The sequence below is a fragment of the Urocampus carinirostris genome, chromosome 18 (assembly GCF_059441175.1).
Source record: "Urocampus carinirostris isolate Australia breed hairy pipefish chromosome 18, RoL_Ucar_1.0, whole genome shotgun sequence".
Classification (NCBI taxonomy): Eukaryota; Metazoa; Chordata; class Actinopteri; order Syngnathiformes; family Syngnathidae; genus Urocampus; species Urocampus carinirostris.
The window spans coordinates 16,168,206-16,190,103 of NC_142366.1; the positions used below are offsets into that span (position 1 = coordinate 16,168,206).

The 21,898-nt window shown below is 38.4% G+C and overlaps 1 protein-coding gene across 4 annotated transcripts in view; it reads right to left on the bottom strand.

The window, feature by feature from the left end:
* Nucleotides 1-21,898, bottom strand: part of asap1b (ArfGAP with SH3 domain, ankyrin repeat and PH domain 1b) — a 117,354-nt gene that overhangs the window by 75,067 nt on the left and 20,389 nt on the right. For all 4 annotated transcript variants that reach the window (XM_088322726.1, XM_088322724.1, XM_088322725.1 and 1 more), the window contains exons 2-3: nt 9,725-9,797; nt 5,428-5,573 (exon numbers count right to left, since the gene is read on the bottom strand). In XM_088322726.1, coding sequence (XP_088178852.1) covers nt 5,428-5,573; nt 9,725-9,797 — 219 coding nt within the window. The remainder of the gene's footprint in view (nt 1-5,427; nt 5,574-9,724; nt 9,798-21,898) is intronic.

The following is a 21,898-nucleotide window of genomic DNA, read 5'->3' on the forward strand; positions in this document are numbered from 1 at the left end:
ATATTTCCAAAGTTAAGGGTGGGAAAAATATATACCGGTATCCACTATTGTCTGCTGCAACAACAAAGAGATTTAACTCAGCTTCACCCCACTTCCCGTCAACCCGCGTTTGCTCCGCCCCTTCTTTTTGATTCACTCGTAGAAAACATATCACAATAAGTCTCTAAAATAAATACATTACAAAAATATACAGTTGCAAATACATATTATACATGGTTACACATATTTACAAAGAAAGACGGTACACCGAGAGAGTTTTCAAAGCTTTAATAATAATAATATTATTTTCATCCCAAACCGTGCCTGTGAAAGGTACCAACGCGCTACTAATAACACGCTCGCAACGCATCATGTGTATCTGTTAAAAAAAACCATACCGCAATTGCGAAATTCACGGTTATCCGTCCTCATCTTTCTCCTTATAACTGCCGCCATCAAGGGCAACTTCCTCATTATCGGAAAGAACCTTTGTCAGACTGACAATTTGTACCCAAAACAAGAGGATGACGTCTACCTCGGCGCACTTATTCCACCGGTCTAAATCTTACCTTTTGTACTCGAGTCCCGCTGGTGGCAGTTAGAAAAATTACATAAATTGGCCGCTTCACTGAATAAGCCGCAGGGTTGAACATTTGGGGAAAAAGTAGCGGCTTATAGTCCGGAATTTACGGTACATAAAATGTCAGCCGACAGAAAATGGCTTAAAAAAACTATGCTACACTGTACAACCCCCCCACCCCAAGAGTTAGGCGAATTCCTCCTCAGTGGTAGAAAGTGGCCGAAAAAAAGCGGTCCAACCATTTTCTCAACCGCATCAATCTTTCTTATTCCACATTCATTTTAAAAAACATAGATCGCCTCTTCTTTACACTTAACCCCAACCATATTGAATGGATGCATAATTAATATTAAACAGTAAAAATGTCTAAGTTCTTAGCGAGCTGGAGATACTGTATAAAATGTTTACACACGAACTAGGAAGAGGAAGCGGATTTCTTCGGGGTGGATACTGGTTGAGCTATCACAGCGCCACACGCCGTTTGCGGCGGAAAGAAGCACTGCAGTACTGTCCTATACTCGGAAAAAGGTGCACAATACAAAATCTAACTTACAGCAATGTCCGGATATTTTTCGACATCCCGAAAAAAATGTTCGTATCTACCGTTTTTCATAACTCGAATTTTCGTAAGTAGGGGAGGGTCTGTATGCTTATTTATCACCAATGATTAGAAACTAATAGTTAGCACCCGGATTAACTAATGCCTTTGCAGGAGTTTGAAGATAGATAGAAGGATAGATAGATAGATAGATAGACAGATAGACAGATAGATAGATAGATAGATAGATAGATAGATAGATAGATAGATAGATAGATAGATAGATAGATAGATAGATAGATAGATAGATAGATAGATAGATACTTTATTCATCCGCGAAGGGAAATTCACATTTCCAGCAGCATCCCTGAGCTGAGAACAGTACAATAATAAAGCCAAAAGAATACAATATACAAATACCCAGTGTGACGTGCAAATGCCCACTGTAGCGTGTTATATAGAGTAACTAAATAGTGCTACACAGAATACATATTGCAGTAAGATTCGGTAATATCCAATGTAGGTGGTGTGGTTTAATGTGGGCCTTTACTCTGCCGGGTGGAGTTAAAGAGCCTCATGGCATGAGGAAGAAAACACACTTCCTCTCCATTCAATAATACATTGAAACCCCCAAATTCGGGTAAACATTTCCATAAAAAAAACTAAAATGAAGAAAATAAGATTTTAAGCTTCAAATACTGACTTTGTCATTTGCACTAAATTTCTGTTTGTGTGCTACTTTGTGACTTTATATAAATCGTAGTGGAAGTTATTGAATTTTTGTTTAGTTTTGAAACAAATGTACTGTCATTTAACACTAAAAGAGACCTTAGGGAGCAAAATACAAGATCGAGAGAAAAAAAGGCATCCATTTTTGTACATTTTGATCAACTGCGCCAAGCCCATTGAAAGGATTGATTTGAACATTCGCAGGGTTGGGTAGGGTTACTTTAACTTGATTACTTTCAATTATTTTTATCATATATGCTAATAAAAGACAGAAGAAACTAAATATGAATAAATTTACTAAATTTTGTGCGGCTTGGGGAGTAACGGAATATATGGAACGGCAAAAATGATGTTGGCAAGCTGTTTGGATTTATTTTCATTTTGTTTCTGTCGCATTTTAGGTTAGTTTTGTCGGAGATCAAAGAGATCAAAGCCAGGAGAGAAAGCTTACCATGTGTTGTGAGTCATCGTTTTATTCATATTTATATGAACACCCAAAAATAAATAAGTAAAATAAATAGACCTGACTGTTTGGAATAAAGTCATAGTCATAATTTGAGTCATAATTTTATTCACATTTAGTTTCTTTTGTCTTTTATTAGAATATTTGGTATTGGAGTAATCCAAAAGTAATTGAAAGTAATCCATTTAAAGTAACCCTAACCAACCCTGTTCAAAGAGATTAACGCCAGGTGAGAAAGATTACCACGTGTTGTGACTAATAATTATTATAAAAAAGAAAAAAGAAACCATACCTGTAGTATAGTGTTGGTGTCAACGTGGGGCTGCTGCTAGGACACGTTTACTTCTTGGTTCTTTAATTTTTGTATACAGGTTTTTTTTTATTCCAAACAGTCAGGTTTATTTATCTTACTTATTTATTTTTGGGTGTGAGTATTTTGGATATCGTACATTTTATGTTGATTTAATGAAGTGCTTTAATTTTATTTACTTGAGTTGTATTAAAGTATATAAAAAAAAAAGATCTACTTCCTGGTTGTGTTGCCTTCAGGACGAATCAAGTAGCATTGACAGTATTACATTCGTCACAAAGAAAGCTTCAACGAGATGACGATACCTCAAACCGAACATCGAGCACATCGTTTTGGGAAAAAGACGTGTACTGTACAGCTCAGCCATAAAGTCAGGTCCCATTCATTAGTTATAGATGTAGTGTCATTAATTTGACACTGAGCTGACATGGGAAACCCGGACGTAGTATTGTTTTGCTATACTTTTCAACTTATAGCTCACATAATAAAAATAATAATAATAATAATGAATGAATGAAAACTTTATTCGAACATCAAAATAAAAACAGAACAAAAACAATAACTCAACAACAAAATAAGGTTACATAATATGTTCGAAAAGAGGTAGTAAGAAGCAAAATGCTTATATTCCCTACCCCTTCATCTTCCCCACCAAATATACCAATAATATAACAATTGTAATGATGTTAATAATAACAGTTATGATATAAGAATAGCAACAATAACACAAAGTTAACTAGACGCACTATTCCCAATCTCCCGCACCACTCAGACCCCACCCTCCGTATCTCTCAATTCCACCAGGAATGTTCTTTTGTATCTAAACCTGAACAAGTGAATAGTTGGACACCGTTTCATCTCGTCTTGCAAACCGTTCCAAAGCTTGACTCCACACACAGACACACACATACTTTTCCTGGTGGTTCTCACCTTTGGAATTATGAATTTACTACAGCCTCTTAAGTTATAGATTCCCTCTTTCCGAATGAATAATTCATGGATGTTTTCTGGCACTATGTTTTTGTTGACCTTAAGTAGCAGTCGTGCAGTGAATTTTTTTACTAAATCATCTAATTTTAATAATTTGGCCTGCAGGAATAAAATATTTGTATGGTCTCGATATCCTACAGTGTTCATTTTACCTGTGAAAAGTGATGGGTCCCGGGGACTCGCATGCTCAAAAATCTATGGGTCCCAACAGAGATTTATGGGTCCCCAAAATTTTGTGTTATCAAGGTTGAAATTGTAAATCGGCGACAAATATATCATATAAATCTATATATTCATTCAGTTTTAATCATCACAGTTTATTGGTAATACAAATCAGTTATCACATCAAGATTGTTTCAGTTCACAACAATATTGTACATTATACAAAATAATATTGCTGAAATAATTATATTAATCTATATTCTCATTCAGTTTTAATCATCACAGTTAATTGGTAATACAAAGCAGTTATCACTTCAGATTTTTCAGTTCACAAAAATATTGTACATAATACAAAATAATATTGCTGAAATATGAGTCTATGTATTAATGCAGTTTTAATCATCACAGTGAATTGGTAATACAAAGTAGTTATGACTTCACATTTTCCAGTTCATATATTCTTAGTGGTTTGCTGCCTTCAAGGTCCAATCCATTATCATCATCCTCATAGCGTAACCAGGAATATAATTGAGTCCATTTTGGCAGAAAAGTCCTTTTATTGCTAGGGGTATTCTTTTGTTTATTTTCTTTCGTCGAATCGTTCGCTTCAACACACGTGTTTTCCTTGCCGTTTTTTTATGCCGGAATTATTGCCGTTGATATCACTTTTTGCATTACGTTTCGACTTATTATTGACACCGAAATAATTACCAATTTTGTGTTGATTTTCACCAAATACTAACTGTTTTTTCGGAGGTATACTTAACCTTCACATTCCCTCGACAACAACCACCACAACAATGACGTCATCTCGAAGCAACGAGATCTCGTTTGCCGAGATCAGCGTGCAGACGAAAAACTCGAACCGCGAGACCAAAACAACAATGGCGGATCTGGCTGACGAAAAGTTTGGAGTGCGGTAAATCTTTGTTAAAAAGAAAAGTAATTGGGTAATAATGACAATTTTGTGTCAAAAAAGGTTGATTTGACACGATGCGTCCCCAGCAAAAATCATGCGTCTGGGACGCAGGGGCGCGGGCAAACGAGAACACTGATCCTACTATCCTGTATGGTTCTAATTGCAGGTTTCTGGAGGTTAAAAAGGGGCTGTAGTGAACTTTTGTAATTAATGCCCCAGACTTCTGCACACTATGTTAAGTATGGCAGAACTAGAAAACAATATAATAAATACAATGCATTATAGTTTAAAATGAATTTGACTTTATTAATTATTGAAATGCTTTTAGATACTTAAGTTTGTATGTGTCTGATGTGTTTTCCAGCTTAATTTATTGTCTATTATGACCCCTAAAAACTTCATTTCTGATACAGCGTCTATTGCGGCACCATCCATTTTTACTTCGAAATCTTGATTTGCCAAACAATAATAATAATAATAATACATTGTAATTCGACGCGCCTTTCAGGAGTAAAACAAGAGTAAAACAAGCAAGTGACCAATAGCAAATGAAACACGTTAAAACTGTCACTTTTTAAAAAACATTGCTAACATTTGGAGCTTCCATCACCACAAGGCAAACCTATAACCTCACCTAATCCTAATCTACACCCATAAACCAATTACCCTCGTGAAACCTACGTAATCTCTCCCGTTACTATCACTTCGGGTGGGCAAAAAAACAAACACTGAGCCACACTGGAGTTTTAGGACTTACCAGGTTCTTCAGGAGGGCGGACAGTTCCTTGGTAAGCGATGAAAACTTGACAAAGGCCGTGCCCAGGTCCGGGTTGTCCCTGCTGATGAAGTTGCTGCCGAATTTATCCAGAGCTTGGGCATAATTTTCCTCATTTTGGACATGATCTGTTGAGCAAAAACGAAAAGCAATGCTTCATTTTCGATCTGGGGCTATGGATCAGATCTCGAGACAAACGGATATTTAGTTCGGTCCTGTTTTGGTTAATCTGAAAAGTTGATTTATGTTCATATTCACAGGGTGGGTATACTGTTTTTATGGCAGAACCCAAGAACTTGTTAAGGACTTTCAAAGCCAATTTTTCAATTTCTACAGTACCATTAAAAGAAGAAATCCGGTGTGAATTATGTATTTTGCAGAGCCACAAATATACAGTGGGACCTCGGTTATCGCGGTGAATGGGGACCAAAACCACCCGCGAAAAGTGAAAATCTGTGAAGTAGCGACGCCCCTTCAAAAATTCTTTTTTTTTTTTTTTTTAATTATTTTATTTTATTATTATTTTATTTTTTTAGACCTGCGAAGCTCTGAACCCGCGAACGTGGAACCACGAAGTAGCGACGCCCCTTCAAAAATGCTTAAAAAAAATAAATAAATAAATAAAAAATAAAAAAAAATTAAATAAAACCCTTTTTTTAAAAAATTATTTTATTTTATTATGATTATTTTTTAGACCTGCGAATCTCTGAACCCGCGACCATGGAACCAGGAAGTACCGACGCCCCTTCAAAAATGCTTAAAAAAAAAAAAAAAAATTATATATATATAATAATATATATTTATAATATAATAGCGAGGTCCCACTTTATCTGCAATTCACATAACTAATTTGTAATCTTGCGTGTGCATTTATCGAGACGATTTTTAGATCTAGATCGTGAACATATTTGTTTTGGAGACAAATCTCTCCCATATAGGTATTAGGTCAAAATGACAATAATATGTAACATATGTTTTCAGTTGCAGGAAGTTTTTCACATTACGATTTACCACTGGGAAACAGTACCTTCATTTTTTTGAATGGCCCATAACAAATGTCCATGAATGAGGCATAATCCTTACAGCCCTACAAATTTCTGTCATGATTACTGATGTGACTCAGCTGTGCCCGCTCCGTTGGCACCAACTGCCGCGGGTTCTGATTGGCTCCCGATCAGTATTTGAACCCAATACCGTCTGTCCCCTTTTGTCAGTCCGTCTGCGAACCTCAGTGTTTACTAGGCAAGCCTTTTTCTACCCTGACTCCCACCTGTCCCGTTTTTGGTCCCGTCTGTCTCCGGCTACGACCCGATTTGATCATGACCACGTCTACTCTCCTGTCCCGACTTACGACCTGTTTTTGATCCCGACCACGTCTGCTCTCCCGTCCAGGCTTACAACCCGTTTCTGACCCCGACCACCTTTTTGCTCTCCTGTCCCAGCTATTGACCTGTTTTTCCGTCCTTGATGCCGCAATCGCTCCCTACGGAAGATCCACTTCCGTGATCGGATCACAATCCGAGTACGAGAGCGACTTTCTTCCCGCGCCCAGCGAACACCGGATCGTGGGCACAGCCCTTCCTCTTTTCTCCAATAAAACTTGTGAGAAACGTAACGCAATTGGGTCCTGTTTCCGTTCTGGTCCTGACAATTTCCTAGTGCCCCTCTTAGGTGTAGCATGCACCTGTCCTTTTGGGCACGACCCATAGGGGGCGATGATGCTTCATGGAACAAAGCCATACAAACTAATACCAGCGGCGATTAATCACGGGGGAAGAAGAAATTCAATTACAAAGCGAAGCCACCAGGGAGCAGTGTCGTATATATTTTTAAGAAGGGTTCTTAAGAAAAAAATGGCAACAATTTAAAGCATTTACAAACACATAAATCCTCGAAAACTCAACATCAAAATTCAAGCATTTTCAATGATTTCAAATACCCATAGGAACTTAATAGTCAAGGAATCATTGTTACAGATCTTGAAACAATGGGTTTTAAGTGATCCTGACAGTGAAATATTTTCAAAAGAAGTGTTAGCAACAAGACAAAATGTAACTATTTGAAGCAAACTGTCAAGAAACGAGTTAAAATGCTGTTATTTGTAGCTCTAGTCGGCCAATCATTAATTCGGTGTTTTTGTACATTTTGTGGCTTACATACATTAGTGTAGCTTTTTTTTTTTTTTACCAATTTCTATTGTAAAGGAGATACATTTGGATGTAAGTTCTAACCTAAATTTGACCATGGAGAAAAGATATTCACTTCTTTAATACCACAGTTTGAGACCATTGTTAAATACCGTATTTTCCGCACTATAGGGTGCACCGGGTTATAGGGCACACCCCCAAAAAATTGTTTTTGGTCCTATATCGTCCATAGATAAGGCGCACCGGATTATAAGGCGCTACAATGGGAACGTGGACAAAACGGTCAGATAGTTCAGTCCAACTTATTACCCCCTTAACATTCCCAAAGCTTGCAAAGAAGCAAATACGTGTCGTAGACACGTGCGGATGCGGTGTCCGTACGATGTCACTCAAATGCATCGTTCCAAATATCAATCGGAAGGTTAAAATCTTGGGATTCAAGAAATGCCAACCATTCCTTAGTTTCTATTTTCTTTTTCGCTCGCAACTTTACTGTGCATATGACAATAAACACTTGGAATTGAGTTTAATTAAAAAAAGACCTATCACAGAAACATCGATATCACTCTGAAACAAGATACTGGGAAAATATATAGCCAGAGTAGCTCACCGAAGTCGTTGTGTTCAATAATAATGTGCAACCATGGTCCTCTTATATCCGTGAGTGTAGTAAATCCAGGAGAATAAAATATTTACAAATACAGAATAGTAAAACATGCTTTCTCTATGCTGTAGACAACCAACCAAACTTGCTATTCACATTCATCTTTTTCGGCCAATTGCAGGCTTTGTTTTGTCCCTTTAGCCTATACAAGCCCGTAAATGATAAAAAGGATCCGCCCCTTTACCGCCGAATAACTTTAGCCAATAGTGATCGATTCAACTGCGACACACCATTGAGCCATATATAAGGCGCACTGTGTTATAAGGCGCATGGTCAGCTTTTGAAAAAAAAATAAGACTTTTAGGTGTGCCTTATAGTGCGGAAAAAACGGTACATGTAATGAAAGGACGAGGATCTTAGATATATTTGATTGTGTTGATACGTATTTATATCAAACACGGGTGATTGATTTGATATTTTGAGGTTAACATTTTAGTTCGGTGTCAACAGAGGTCATTGAAACCGATCATAGACCATTTTTGCTCTGTAATTAAGAAACTGATGGAAAAATGATAGTTAACAAGATTTAAAGGAAAATAAACAAAAGAATGAAATATGAAAGGTATAAGAAATACAAGGCTTAGTTAATTTGAGAATAGGAATTTAGGATTGGAGAATAATTTTTGTCCAGCCAAAATTAAGATTGCGTTAAAATTGATTTTTGCAAATAGTCGTATGTTAAAAGCTAGGGGTACCAATAATTATGGGGCGTTAGTGGAAGAGTGAAACTGTGAGTGAATATGTGTGTGAGTGCTTATGTGTGTTTGAGTTTAAGGTACCAAACTTTCAGTTTGAGCAAAGGATATGTGATCACAATACGGCCGAATCACATGTAATTAGGGAAATAAGTGGTAACGTTGTAATGGAGCATTATTGGTAAGAGTTTAGCCAAAATAAAGGTCTAAAAATCGAATGCTTTTTGCTATGTAATCCAGATCCCTAGTAGACTAGTGATTACTAAGTGGATTTCGGATTACTATTATTATTATTGTTATTATATTTTTGTTTTTGTTATCTATCTAATCTAAACTACTTTATAAATCACAATTTGTGTGTGTGTGCGTGTGTTTGTGTGTGACTTATAGACTCTGATCTGGCTGAACCAATTTTGGTAAAAATTTACACAATTGTACGTTAGTCCTCCACGTTTGTCTTTAGCTAGGTTTTGTATCAAGGCACCCACAATAAATACACACCAAAATCGATAAACATCCGCATTTGTGTAGTCTGCTTTTTTGTGTGGTCTGCTTCCATGTGGTCTCTACCATCCTCTCATGGCCAAATTGAGTACTGCAGCTCCTGACCACCGCCCATTCCAAACAGCCGTTTTGCTTGTTATTCTTACTAATGTTACTATTATGTCACTATTAATCTAAAAATCCACAATATGATCCCAGTCAGACTATTTCCTGCATGTAAATTTACCCAATGTCACATAGGATTTACATACTACGACTTTGTTTCTTACCTTGTCCTGAATTGTAGATCGCCTTGACAGATTTCTTCACCTTCTGCAGGGACGTCCGATCCTGGTCAAGAGCCTGTAAATAAAAAACGATTATTCGTTATTGTAGTGCAACAATTACAGTAATTTTCATAATGGAGAAATAATCTGCCATTAATGCTTTTATTCAAAAGGAGCAGCACATATACTTCACTCATAACTAAAGGTAAGATAATAAAACGTTTTTCTTCTATGCTACAGTTCATATATTGCTTTGTTGCTCTGCCAATCAGATGATGAATAAGATGTAGGTTCACATCTTTGTAAATCTGACTGAGTCTTTCCAGACACGAACCTCACAGCATGTCACTGAAAGTCATTGATAATTATGAGAGATGAGATGACTAAAAACGTTTATTTTTCCATGTCATATAAAACTGGGTCAGCACTTAATATTCCACTGGAAGGCTTTGGCGTTTGTTCAATCGGGAGAAAAAAACTCAGATAGCGCCACATCATCTGATCCGAGAGAGATTTGTCTTTGAGAGCAAGTAGATGTGACATCACACTGGATAAGTCACAAGTTTGATCCTCAGGGTATCCCACAATTTTATGAACACAACCGGAACATCAAAGTGGGAAGGTCAGATAAGATTACCTGCAAAACTGCAGGCAGCAGAAGACTCCTGATTCAGAGAACTATGTTTATATAAATTATTTTGTGGTATGCAAGTTGCATCACACAAAGAGCTGCTTCAATATCTTAAATGGGCACCATCTCTGCAGTATTTTGTCAGTACTGTTCAAAGAACTCCATCAAAGAGCTACTGAATAAAATTGTCTTCGAGTCTCTTCTTTGGCTGAATGGGAGCATTTGTGCTCAGATTAAAATGCAGAGGGGCAGCGGAAAAAATCAATGAAGCAGTTATGGCTTGGTTGTACAAAGTCTTGGTAACCCTGAGCAACAGGTGGGGACGAGTCCGAAACCCTAGTTTGTAGCTCTGGGTCTATCAAATAAATGGCAAGAGTTAGGCAGTAGAGAGGGTGGCAATTGTTGGAAAAACATCAAGAACAAACCACAAAGGAGGAAAGACTATAAAAAAAACGGCGTGGTTTAGTTTTCTGTTATGGACGTTCATATCAGAATGCCAATTTGGCAGAGTCAAAAGTGGAAATTCTTCGCATTTGATTGAAAACGAATATTATACTTGTAAATACTATAACCAAGCGGAAGCAGAGAAATTATAAAAGGAGAGGTTTGAGTACTTGCCCGATCGGAACGCCACAGATAACACCAAAAGGCTCTGTAGGCATAATGCTGTAGCTAACACAGTATGTACTATCTGAGAGGTAGGACCCAAACCATGATAAGACGGTTCCTGAAATACCAATCCATTTTTCCATCTAGTAAATTCTCGTAGTCAAAAGTGTGCAAGTAAGTGCTGAGATTCAGCAGTAGCAACACTAACAAAGAACCAAAATCGTTGTCAGGAGAAGATCCATGGTCACTTTGATCAGTGCTGTCTCAGTACAGTGATTAACCCTAGATCCTGACTGCATTTATTTCATAAAGATTATTGCGTGACAACTCTTCAAAGTAATTTTGCAAGAAATTGTAGATTTCACACAGGCGTTTCATGACATAACCTTTCCGGTTCAAGGTTTAATCATTTAAGTACGAGTTTACTGACAGCAGACCTAAAAGCTATCTATCTATCTATCTATCTACCTTGGTCATATCCCTCAAGAGGGGTGACCGGCAGCAAGAAAAACACATACAATAACAAGGAAAATAAAATAAAAATAAAATTAAAAAGGGGGAAAAATGGCAAAAAACACACACAAAAATTTTTGAACCACGGCCAACTCAAATGCCCAAACACCCAAACAAGTTAGGCACCTCGGCACCCAAGTTGGTCATGCTTTCGTCCCTCCAGATGAAACGAGACACAAGAAAGCGGCAATGTCACTCGGGTGAGGGTGACACAACACACTCTTCTGTTCAACAGCAAGGCCCGACAGCTTTTACTGGTTTACCCCTGCCGCATCATACAGGTGCCCTGCCCATCCCTTAGAACGCGTCCAAACATCCAACGATCAGCTATAGCACTCATAACTCCATCCATCCACGTCAATCGCAGCCTTCCTCTTGGTTTCCTTCAATTTACTTCTGCTCTGTAGATCCTCTTCAACATTCGCTCCTCATCCATCCTCTCCATGTGTCCAAACCAACTCTTATCTGCTTGCTCGGTTCCACTACTACTCCAGTTCTGTCTCTCACAATTTCATTTCTCAATCTATCCAATCGTATCACTCCTAACATACTCCTCAAAAACTTGATCTCGATTTCTTTATCAAATCTGCGTTCAGGCTCCAAGTCTCTGCACCATACAACACAGTCGGCACAATCACACTATCATACAGTCCCCTCTTAACATCCATACTCATACTTATGTTGCTCATCACTCTCCTCAGAGCACCCAAAACCTTGCTTCCTTGATTCACTCTGTGCAATACAGCAAGACCTAAAAGCTGCCTAAACAATGCCCGAGGAGAGTGATATTTTGATAAACTGTCATCTCAGCATCAAATGGGGACAGCATTAGTCGAACGTTCGCAATGTTGAGAAGTTTGAAATAAACTTCTCTAGTAATCATTTTCATTCATCCATCCATCCATTATCTGCACTGCTGATACTCAGTAGGGTCGCGGGGGTGCTGGAGCCCATCCCAGCCATCTCCGGGCAGTGGGCAGGGGACACCCTGAACTGGTTGCCAGCCAATTGCAGGGCACACAGGGGCAGACAATTCGCTCGCTCATTCACACCTAGGGACAATTTCGACCGGCCGATTAACCTGACATGCATGTTTTTGGAACGTGGGAGGAAACCGGAGTGCCCGGAGGAAACCCACGCAAGCACGGGGAGAACATGCATACTCCGCACAGGAAGGTTGGTAGCTGGATTTGAACGCATGAACTCAGAACTGTGCCGCACACGCGCTAACCACTGCGCCGCCCTGCTGCCCAATCATTTTCTTGTATAACCCAAATGACAGATTAGAGTCAAACAAGAATGCTTTTTTACTGTTATTTATGTTAAATGCTGTCCACTGTTCATTACATTGTTGTTCTAATGCTCTGGTGTTTTCTCCATTAATCTTACGACTCATGAACCTAGAACTAGTCCATTAGCTTTTCTTTTCTCTCCCAATAGCATAGGTGTTATATTTGTTACTTTTAATGAATTGGGCTTGCCTTGCCCAATCAGTTTTGCAGACCAGACTTACACAGACAGAATAAGGGCTACATTTTCTTCGTAGCGCAATTCAACAACAAAACAGATTTATTTATTTTTTTAAATGAAAAAAACGGGGTGAGTCAATGTAAACTTGCTGCCGAATTATCTTCACATGGATTTGAAGACTAAAATTAACAGCATTACTGAAAACGTGCACTCCTGCGGCCAATGCCAAGGAAGTCAACCCGACAGGAAACCCTGACTGAGCAAAAACGGCAACGAGGCCATCTCCGCTTCATGCATCCTGTGTCTGAGCTTATCCTGGGTAGCAGGCCAAGTGTTTCCCATCTTTTGAAAGGAAGCAGGAAGCGGACGGGTTTGTCGGTGCGCTGTGCTGGAAGGTTCATGCTCCGATCTGATGGTTTCAGTAAGAAATCTATCTTCTGGCCATTGCCAAGGAGACAAGGTTACGTTGAATTGAATTAAATTGTCTTTATTGTCTTTGACATAAACGTGGTGAAACATCGTAGGCAGGTTTGGGTAGGGTTACTTTAACTGGATTACTTTTAATTACTTTTGGATTACTCCAATATCAAATATGCTAATAAAAGACAAAAAAAAAAAAATGAATAAAATGATGACTCACAACACGTGGTAAGCTTTCTCTCCTGGCTTTGATCTCCGGCAAAACTAACATAAAATGCGACAGAAACAAAATGAAAATAAATCCAAACAGCTTGCCAACATCATTTTTGCCGTTCCATGTATTCCGTTACTCCCCAAGCCTACACAAAATTTAGTGATTTTATTCACATTTAGTTTCTTTTGTCTTTTATTAGCATATTTGGTATTGGAGTAATCCAAAAGTAATTGAAAGTAATCCAGTTAAAGTAATCCAACCCAACCCTGATGGTAGGCAATGTGATTAGACATGGGACTCCGGGATAAATAAGTAATGGAGACTTGAATGAAAATGCAAATAAAAGACTATCAGGAGAGAAGACAGAAACAAATATTAAGTTATAATATGCTAATTGTGAATGAAAAAGAATAGTTTCAATAGTTTTAATCATGAGCAAAGTTCTTGGAAGTAGTTTGCGTAGGCTACTGTAACCAGCATAAAAGCTGGTTTATATATACCGTATTTTCCGCACTATAAGGCGCACCTTCAATGAATGATATATTTTAAAACTTTTTCCATACATAAGGCGCACCGCATTATAAGGCGCTATAAGTGCATGCTGGTTTAAGATCAAGTAATTTTGCAACTTTAAAATTGTAATCTTGAGCAGTCCTTCGAGACATTTTTGTGATTAAGGGCCATATAAATAAATGTGACTTGACTTGGCTACAGTAGAGGATGTAGTTACGTTATGCAACCATTAGATGGTGCCGCGCTAAAGGGAATGTCAACAAAACAGTCAGATAGGTCAGTCAAACTTTATTAATAGATAACAAACAGATTTCCACAACTCCATTCACTCCCAAAATGAATAAACAGCTGTTTTATTATTTTCTCTGAGGTGAAGCATTTTCGTGACACATCTTTAACATCTTTGAACAACAGCAAGGCATAACATTTTACTTTTCCTCCATTTAGTCAACACGCAAAAAAAACGTCTGATACTGTTATGGTAAATTAAACGTTAGTGCAACCGCAATATAGTGACACTCGTAATGTGCAAAAACAATAACAAGTGCAAAACAATAACAATACAGCAATAACATAATAACTGTAAAATGTAAAACGTAAACAGCTCATCCTCATGCTTCTTCCACTTCCGCAACATCGATTCATTTATGTTAAACTCTCTTGCTGCTGCTCTATTTCCGTGTTCTACTGCGTGACTGATCGCCTTGAGTTTAAACTCTGCGTTGTAAGCGTGTCTCTTGATAGGAGCCATTTCAGGGTCTTTGTACAAAAGCACAAATAAAAGAGAATTGTTGTTTAATATTTCCCAGTATGCACAGCGCACTTCTTCTTCTACGCGAAAAATTGAGTCGGTGGCTGCTTCTCTTAGTTGCGAGACCTTGCAATTCAATATTGATCCATATATAAGGCGAACCGGATTATAAGGCGCATAGTCAGCTTTTTAAAAAAAAAAACAGATTTTATGTGCGCCTTATAGTGCGGAAAATACGGTACATTTTTTCTGTCATTGAGGCGTCAGCTTTTTCAGTTTTTCAGCATCTCAGCTGATTATAGCAACACAGAAGCGGAAAACAGGAAAAGGACACGAGAAAGGACGTCCCGTGAAAGTCAGGACGAAAACAGATTGCCAAAGACAAAGGTTTCCGCTAAACATGACAATTTAAGGTTGTTTCAGAGCTAAAAAGAAATAGGAGGAAAATATTTGAGGACTTTACCACAGGAACAAGGAATATGTTTTACCTGAGCTTTAGCCTTTTTGTTACCTCTTTACGATTTCATTTCTTTTATGCGTGGAACTTTGTAACAAGTACTTTTCGGAACCCTGTCTCAAAGATGGAAAATTTACCTAGAAGGAAAGAGAGATTCAAGAGATTTCAAGATTCTCTTTATTGTATTGAACTTAAATGTTGTAAATGAAAAATATTTCTCCATGATTATCCATTAAGAGATTAAGAGGCCTGAGATTTGAACTGAAACTGCCCCTGTTAGCTTGTATATATTTTAGGTCTAACACAAAAATCAAATAAGAAATACAATAGAAAAAATAAAATATATAATAAAATAAATTAAAAATAAATATATATATATAAATAAATGTACAAAAAAAGAAGTTAAAAAGAAATCAATACATAAAAATAAATCAATTTTAAGAAACTAAACAGTTAAAAATATACAATTTTATTACAAAATCATCACAGTAAAAAGTGAATAAAAATGATAATAACAAAACAAATAAAAATAGAATAAACCAAAAAATTAAATTGGCAACCTAGCTAGAATGGATCAAAAACATCTAGATTTGTCTATGGCAGCAAATGAGCTAAAAAGAACAATGATATATTGCATTAATGGGCGTCTATGTAGAATGCATTTAGTTCAGCTTTTTTACGATATTCTGTTCCCACTATATGGCTCCTTATAATTTATAGACTTAAGAGTTATCTTTTTCCACAAAACACAAACGTTGCAGTAACCCAAATTCCCCAACATTCGCAAAGCCGTTTAACGATCCATAGTCTATGCGAGAATAAGGAATACTTTATCTTGTTTGCATCTTGCCTGGCAGTTAAAAACTATTAAGATTTGACCCTCAGTCGCTCTACCGAAACTAGGGAAGTGTCACGGTTGCCCTGGCGCCCAATTGGCCCCACCCGTGTGGCGCCAGCTGCATCTTATTGACAGATTGGCTCCCTGTCAGTATTTAAACTCTGTCCTGTTAGTCCCCTTTTGTCGGTCCGTCTGCGAATCTCTGTTTTTACACGGCACGCCCTTTTTCGCCTGTCCCGTTTTTTGCTCCCGTTTGTCTCCCGCTACGATCTGTTTTGATCTCGACCACGTTTGCTCTCCCGTCCCGAATTACGACCTGTTTTGATCTCGGCCACGTCTGTTCTCCTGTCCCGAATAACGATCTGTTTTTGATCTCGACCACGTCTACTCTCCTCTCCTGGCTATCGACTCGTTGCTGATCTCAGCCACGTTTTTTGCTCTCCTGTCCCGACTACTGACCTGTTTTTTTCCGTTCCCGACACCGCCATCGCTCGCCACGGAAGTGCCACTTCCGCGTTCAGAGCGACCTGCTCCCCGTGATCAGCGGATCGTGTGTGCAATCCTTTCCCTTCTTCCCAATAAAACGTTTGAGAAACTTTACACGAGTGGGTCCTGTTTCCGTTGTGGTCCTGACAGGAAGAGGTGATAATGTTTTGTTTTCCTCTCTTTTGACCGAATGAGTGCGTACGCTGTGTTCAAGTACACTACCTGTTTGCCATACAAAGCCACACTGTCGTAATTCTGAGATCAAATCAAATGAAAATATTGATGGAGCCCAAATCGAAGAAAATAAATGAATAAATCACGAATAGAAATTCAGCAAAACATGATAGGCCTCTACAAATCAATAATAAAAAGACAATCTGGCAGTTTTTTAAGATCACAATGTCATGAATGTATTGTGTGGAATAAGCATAAGTTCCTTTCCATTTTCTATTGAGTAGCGTCTCTCCTGCGTTAGTTTTGATTCCTTCAAGCATTTGGAACCATGTATCAACGCATTAAAAATCATTTGGTCCATTCGTTTGTAAGCCGTGGAGACTGTGACTGCATTACTCAAGCAGGAAGGGTGGGGAACAGTTCTCATTGGCAGAAATGTACATCCTTTTTCTCTGTGACGCAAAAGGCTTGGAATGGGGAAGAGTAAAGGATGCCTAGTCAAGCTTTCAAAAAGCAACTGAGGTCAGCAAAAAAACTGATAGATTGAGAACATTTAATGATTCTGACTGCACATGTTGGTTTACAAACTCTTTTCAAACAGCTAATAAAATCCTACCTTGAATTAGGAGTAAATACAGAACTCACTCTATCAAACTTTTTCTAGTAAAAGGACAATAAACGATCAAGTATGAAGCTTCATTGAATCCCCAAGACTTCTAGGCCAGGGTTTTGCAACCAAAAATGTTGAAAGAGCCACACGAGACCCCAAACAATAAAAACAATACGCTTTGAAAAAAAATAAAGCTTTTTATAAACCTTATAAAGATGGAAACACATATTGTATATACAGTGAAGAAAATAAGTATTTGAACACTCTGCTATTTTGCTATTTCTCTCACTTAATCATGGAGGGGTCTGATGCATGTGCAGGTGCATGTCCACTATGAGAGAGATAAACTAAAAAGCAAAATTCCAGAAATCACAATGCATGATTTTTTTAACAATTTATTTTTGTGATACAGCTGCAAATAAGTATTTGAACACCTGTGTATCATCTGGAATTCTGACCCTAAAAGACCTGTTAGTCCGCCCATTAGAAGTCCACCTGCACTCCATGTATAATCCTGAATTAGATGCACCTAGTAGAGGTCGCTAAATGCATAAAGACACCTGTCCACCCCATACAATCAGTAAGACATGAACTTGAAACATGGCAAAGACCAAAGAGATGTCCAAAGATACCAGAGACAAAGTTGTACACCTCCAAAAGGCTGGAAAGGGATACGGAGCAATTGCCAAGCAGCTCGGTGAAAAAAGGTCCACTGTTGGTGCAATCGTTCGAAAATGGAAGAAGCTAAACATGAAAGTCAATCTCAATCGGAGTGGAGCCCCATGCAAGATATCACCTCGTGGGGTCTCAATGATTCTAAGAAAGGTGAGGAATCAGCCCGGAACTACACGACAGGAGTAGGTCAATGACCTAAAAAGAGCTGGGACCACCATTTCCAAGATTACTGGAGGTAATACACTAATGCGTCATGGTTTGAAATCATGGATGGCACAAAAGGATCCCCTGCTTAAACCAGTATATGTCAAGGCCCATCTTAAGTTTGTATAAGACTGTATGAAAGATGCAAGGTGGTCAGGGAGAAAGCTTTGTGGTCAGATGAGACCAAAATAGAAGTTTTTGTTCATTATTCTACCAAGCGTGTTTGGAGGAAGATGAATCAAGAGTACAATCTGAAGAACACCATCCCTACTGTGAAGCATGGGGGTGGTAGCATCATGCTTTGGGGGTATTTTTCTGCACATGGGACAGGACGAGTGCACTGCATTAAAGAGAGGATGACTGAGGCTGAGGCTGAGATTTTGCGGAACAACCTCGGTCCTTCAGGCAGAGCATTGAAGATGGGTCATGGCTGGGTCTTCCAACACGAAAACGACCCGAAGCACACAACCAGGAAAACCAAGGAGCGGCTCTGTAAGAAGCATATGAAGGTTTTAGCATAGCTCAGCCAGTCTCCAGACCTGAAACCAATCGAAAATCTTTGGATGGACCTCAATCTCTGTGTTTCTCAGCAACAGGCCATAAACTAAATGATCTAGAGAAGATCTGTGTGGAGGAGTGGGCCAAGATCCCTTCTGTAGTGTGTGCAAACCTGGTGAAAAACTACAGGAAACGGTTGACCTCTGTAATAGTAAAAAAAGGCTACTGTACCAAATATTAACGTTAATTTTCTCAGGTGTTCAAATATTTAATTGCCGCTATATCACACAAATGAATTGTTTAAAAAAATTATGCATTATTATTTCTGGATTTCTCTTTTTAGTTTATCCCTCTCCCAGTGGACATGCACCTACGATGAAAATTTCAGACCGATCCATGATTTTTTCATGGGAGAAATAGCAAAATTTACAGGGTGTTCAAATACTAATTTACTTACTGTATATGTACTGTATATACCTATATTAATTGGAAAACGTTATTAATGCTTGTGTCATGTTTGTCCTCCGACAGAAACCATATCATTTTCCAAAATCAAACCACCATGTTCGGGCTGCGAGAGCGACACAGAATCCATCATGCGGATCATCCACAAAAAAAGAGAAACAGAACAATGACGAAGATGAAGATTAACACTTGTTTATTTTTGGAACTCACAGAACAACCATCATGGCATCACATACAACTGGATTTCAATAACATTTTGTCACTACTGTGAAAAACCAATGGTGTTCATTCTTAAAGCGATAGCTACATCTAACGGTAGTTAACAAGAGTTACATTCAATCACACCAAAGGATTGATAATTAAAAACTAAGTCAGCCAGAGAGAAACCTGGCCCAGCCCGGAAGCGAACTTAATGGTTGAACGTTTCAGTAATTGACACCCAAAATTCGGATTGGATTTGTCGGAATTCGGCTCTGGGCCTAAGATCTTATTTGAAACCTATTAATACATGCAATCCTATTTTGTCGTCAATCTAATGCAAACATGCTAGATTTCATTGTTTGGCTAAAGTGGACACATGGTTCCTACAGCTTAAAGCAAGTTATATGCGTCTGCTCAGAAAGGCCCTACTGAAACCACAGCACCGTTTTGACACTTCAGTTGTTGTGGTCATGTGATGATGCCATTAGAGTAAATTGGGGAATTATTAAAAAAAGACAACTGATAAATGTTACTTTTTAGTTCAAACAAATGTAACTGCGGTGAACCCGTCCGTCCGAGCAAGGATCCACATTCAGGCTGGACTGGATGATGAGGCTTTTATTTCACTTACTTTAGCAGCGCGCTAGAGACTGCAATGAGCGACACAACATACACACACCATGTGGTTAGCACCTCCACTGGTTCTCAACATCGTTAGCAGCGCGCTGGAGACTGCTAACAATATCCGCCTTCCGTCCATAAAACTAAAACAGAGGCTAAACTAAACCTTACCCCATAACAGCAGGTGGCACTGTTGGACACAAGCTATACAAACATTTCAGCAGGAATTTCAACAAAACAAAAGTTATTATTACACCTGTTCACATTTTTAAAGCTTTGAAAATTGAATTTAAGACATTTTATTGACTATTAGGCCTTATTTCTAGAACAAGGGTAGGGAACCTATGGCTCGGGAGCCATATATGGCTCTTTTCATGAGTACGTAAGGCTCCGAAATAAAATGTAACTATTGCACATCTCTCTGTGGCGTTCCAGAGTCAAGTGATTTCATCCCGATTTTGGTCCATATAAAGCCGAAGCAACTTAATGCAGAAGTTTAATAAGAAACCATTTAAACTGATTAAAAAAAAACTCTGGCAAACAACTTTGATTGGGTGAGCAGTACAGGTGGGCGGATCCAGGCACTTCCTTCTCTCTCTCGCTCAGTGCAGTCTACACCCAAAGTGAATATGACGATATGCTTATCGTTTGCAGTCATTTGTGACATTTTTACAAAAGAACTTTGCATTGTTTTGAAACTGTTATTAAGGACAAATTTCATGTAAAAAAATGGCCTCAACACTCTTAACTGAAGGTGGAAGACAAATGGTAAATGGTATATTTACATTGATTTGGGACACAGGATTTGGCATCATTATCATTTCATACATTTGATGAAATCATCAAATGACACACAGTTAAATAAAATGTGCTGAAGAATTAGCTTTTGTCTAGAGAGCGTGTTTGGCAGTTTTTTCAATTTTGTCTGAAAACATGACGTGGCTCTCTCAATTTCTTTTTAAAACATTTTTTGCTCTAATGGCTCTTTGGGTCAATAAGGTTCCTGACCCCTGTCCTAGAACAATGTTGACTATCTTTTTTTGCACTATGATGTCTATTTTTGCTCCAAATGCATATTGCACAAACCGTACGATATCCTCAGTAGGGTCGCGGGGGTGCTGGAGCCCATCCCAGCAATCATCGGGCAGTGGGCAGGGGACACCCTGAACTGGTTGACAGCCAATCGCAGAAGAGAGTATAGGGTATATTCTATTCTATTTTATTGTAGAAGAATGAATTCAATACCTTTTAAGACTTTTCAAGGATCTACGGGAACCTTATATAAGTCACAAACTATGAAAAAATCAGCGAATTCTAGACCGGAAAGTCCGGTACATTTAGAGTTGCATCTTTTTCTGATGCAGCTTCAATTTAAAGGTATGAAAAGTTGAAAAAAAGGGTCATTCCCAGTCACGCACGGAAGGGAAGACTGCACAAAGTCAAAGTTTTTCACAGAGTAGGTCGCATCCCGTTGAATCAAAAGGCTTCCCTTGTCGCAGTAATAGTACTGCTGTTACATCAAAGCACATTTGTGTTCATGAATGAAGAAAATACATTGGCCGGCACTTTGCATTTGCTCTTTCCTCTCAGCGCGGCATCAGCTGCAAGGCCTTTCTTTGTGGACGGGGATAAAACGCAAAAGTGGGTCAAAACTTGCCTGTGGAGCATTCTGTTCCGACACTACACTCCGACAAAAGCAAACATAAATGCTTTTGCCCTTGTATCGTCTTGTCCTTCGAATATACTACTGCAGTTAGCTTACCTTTTTTAATATCCGTTTCATCGATAGCCATTTGACATTTTGGTCTTGTTTTTCAATCCTGAAGC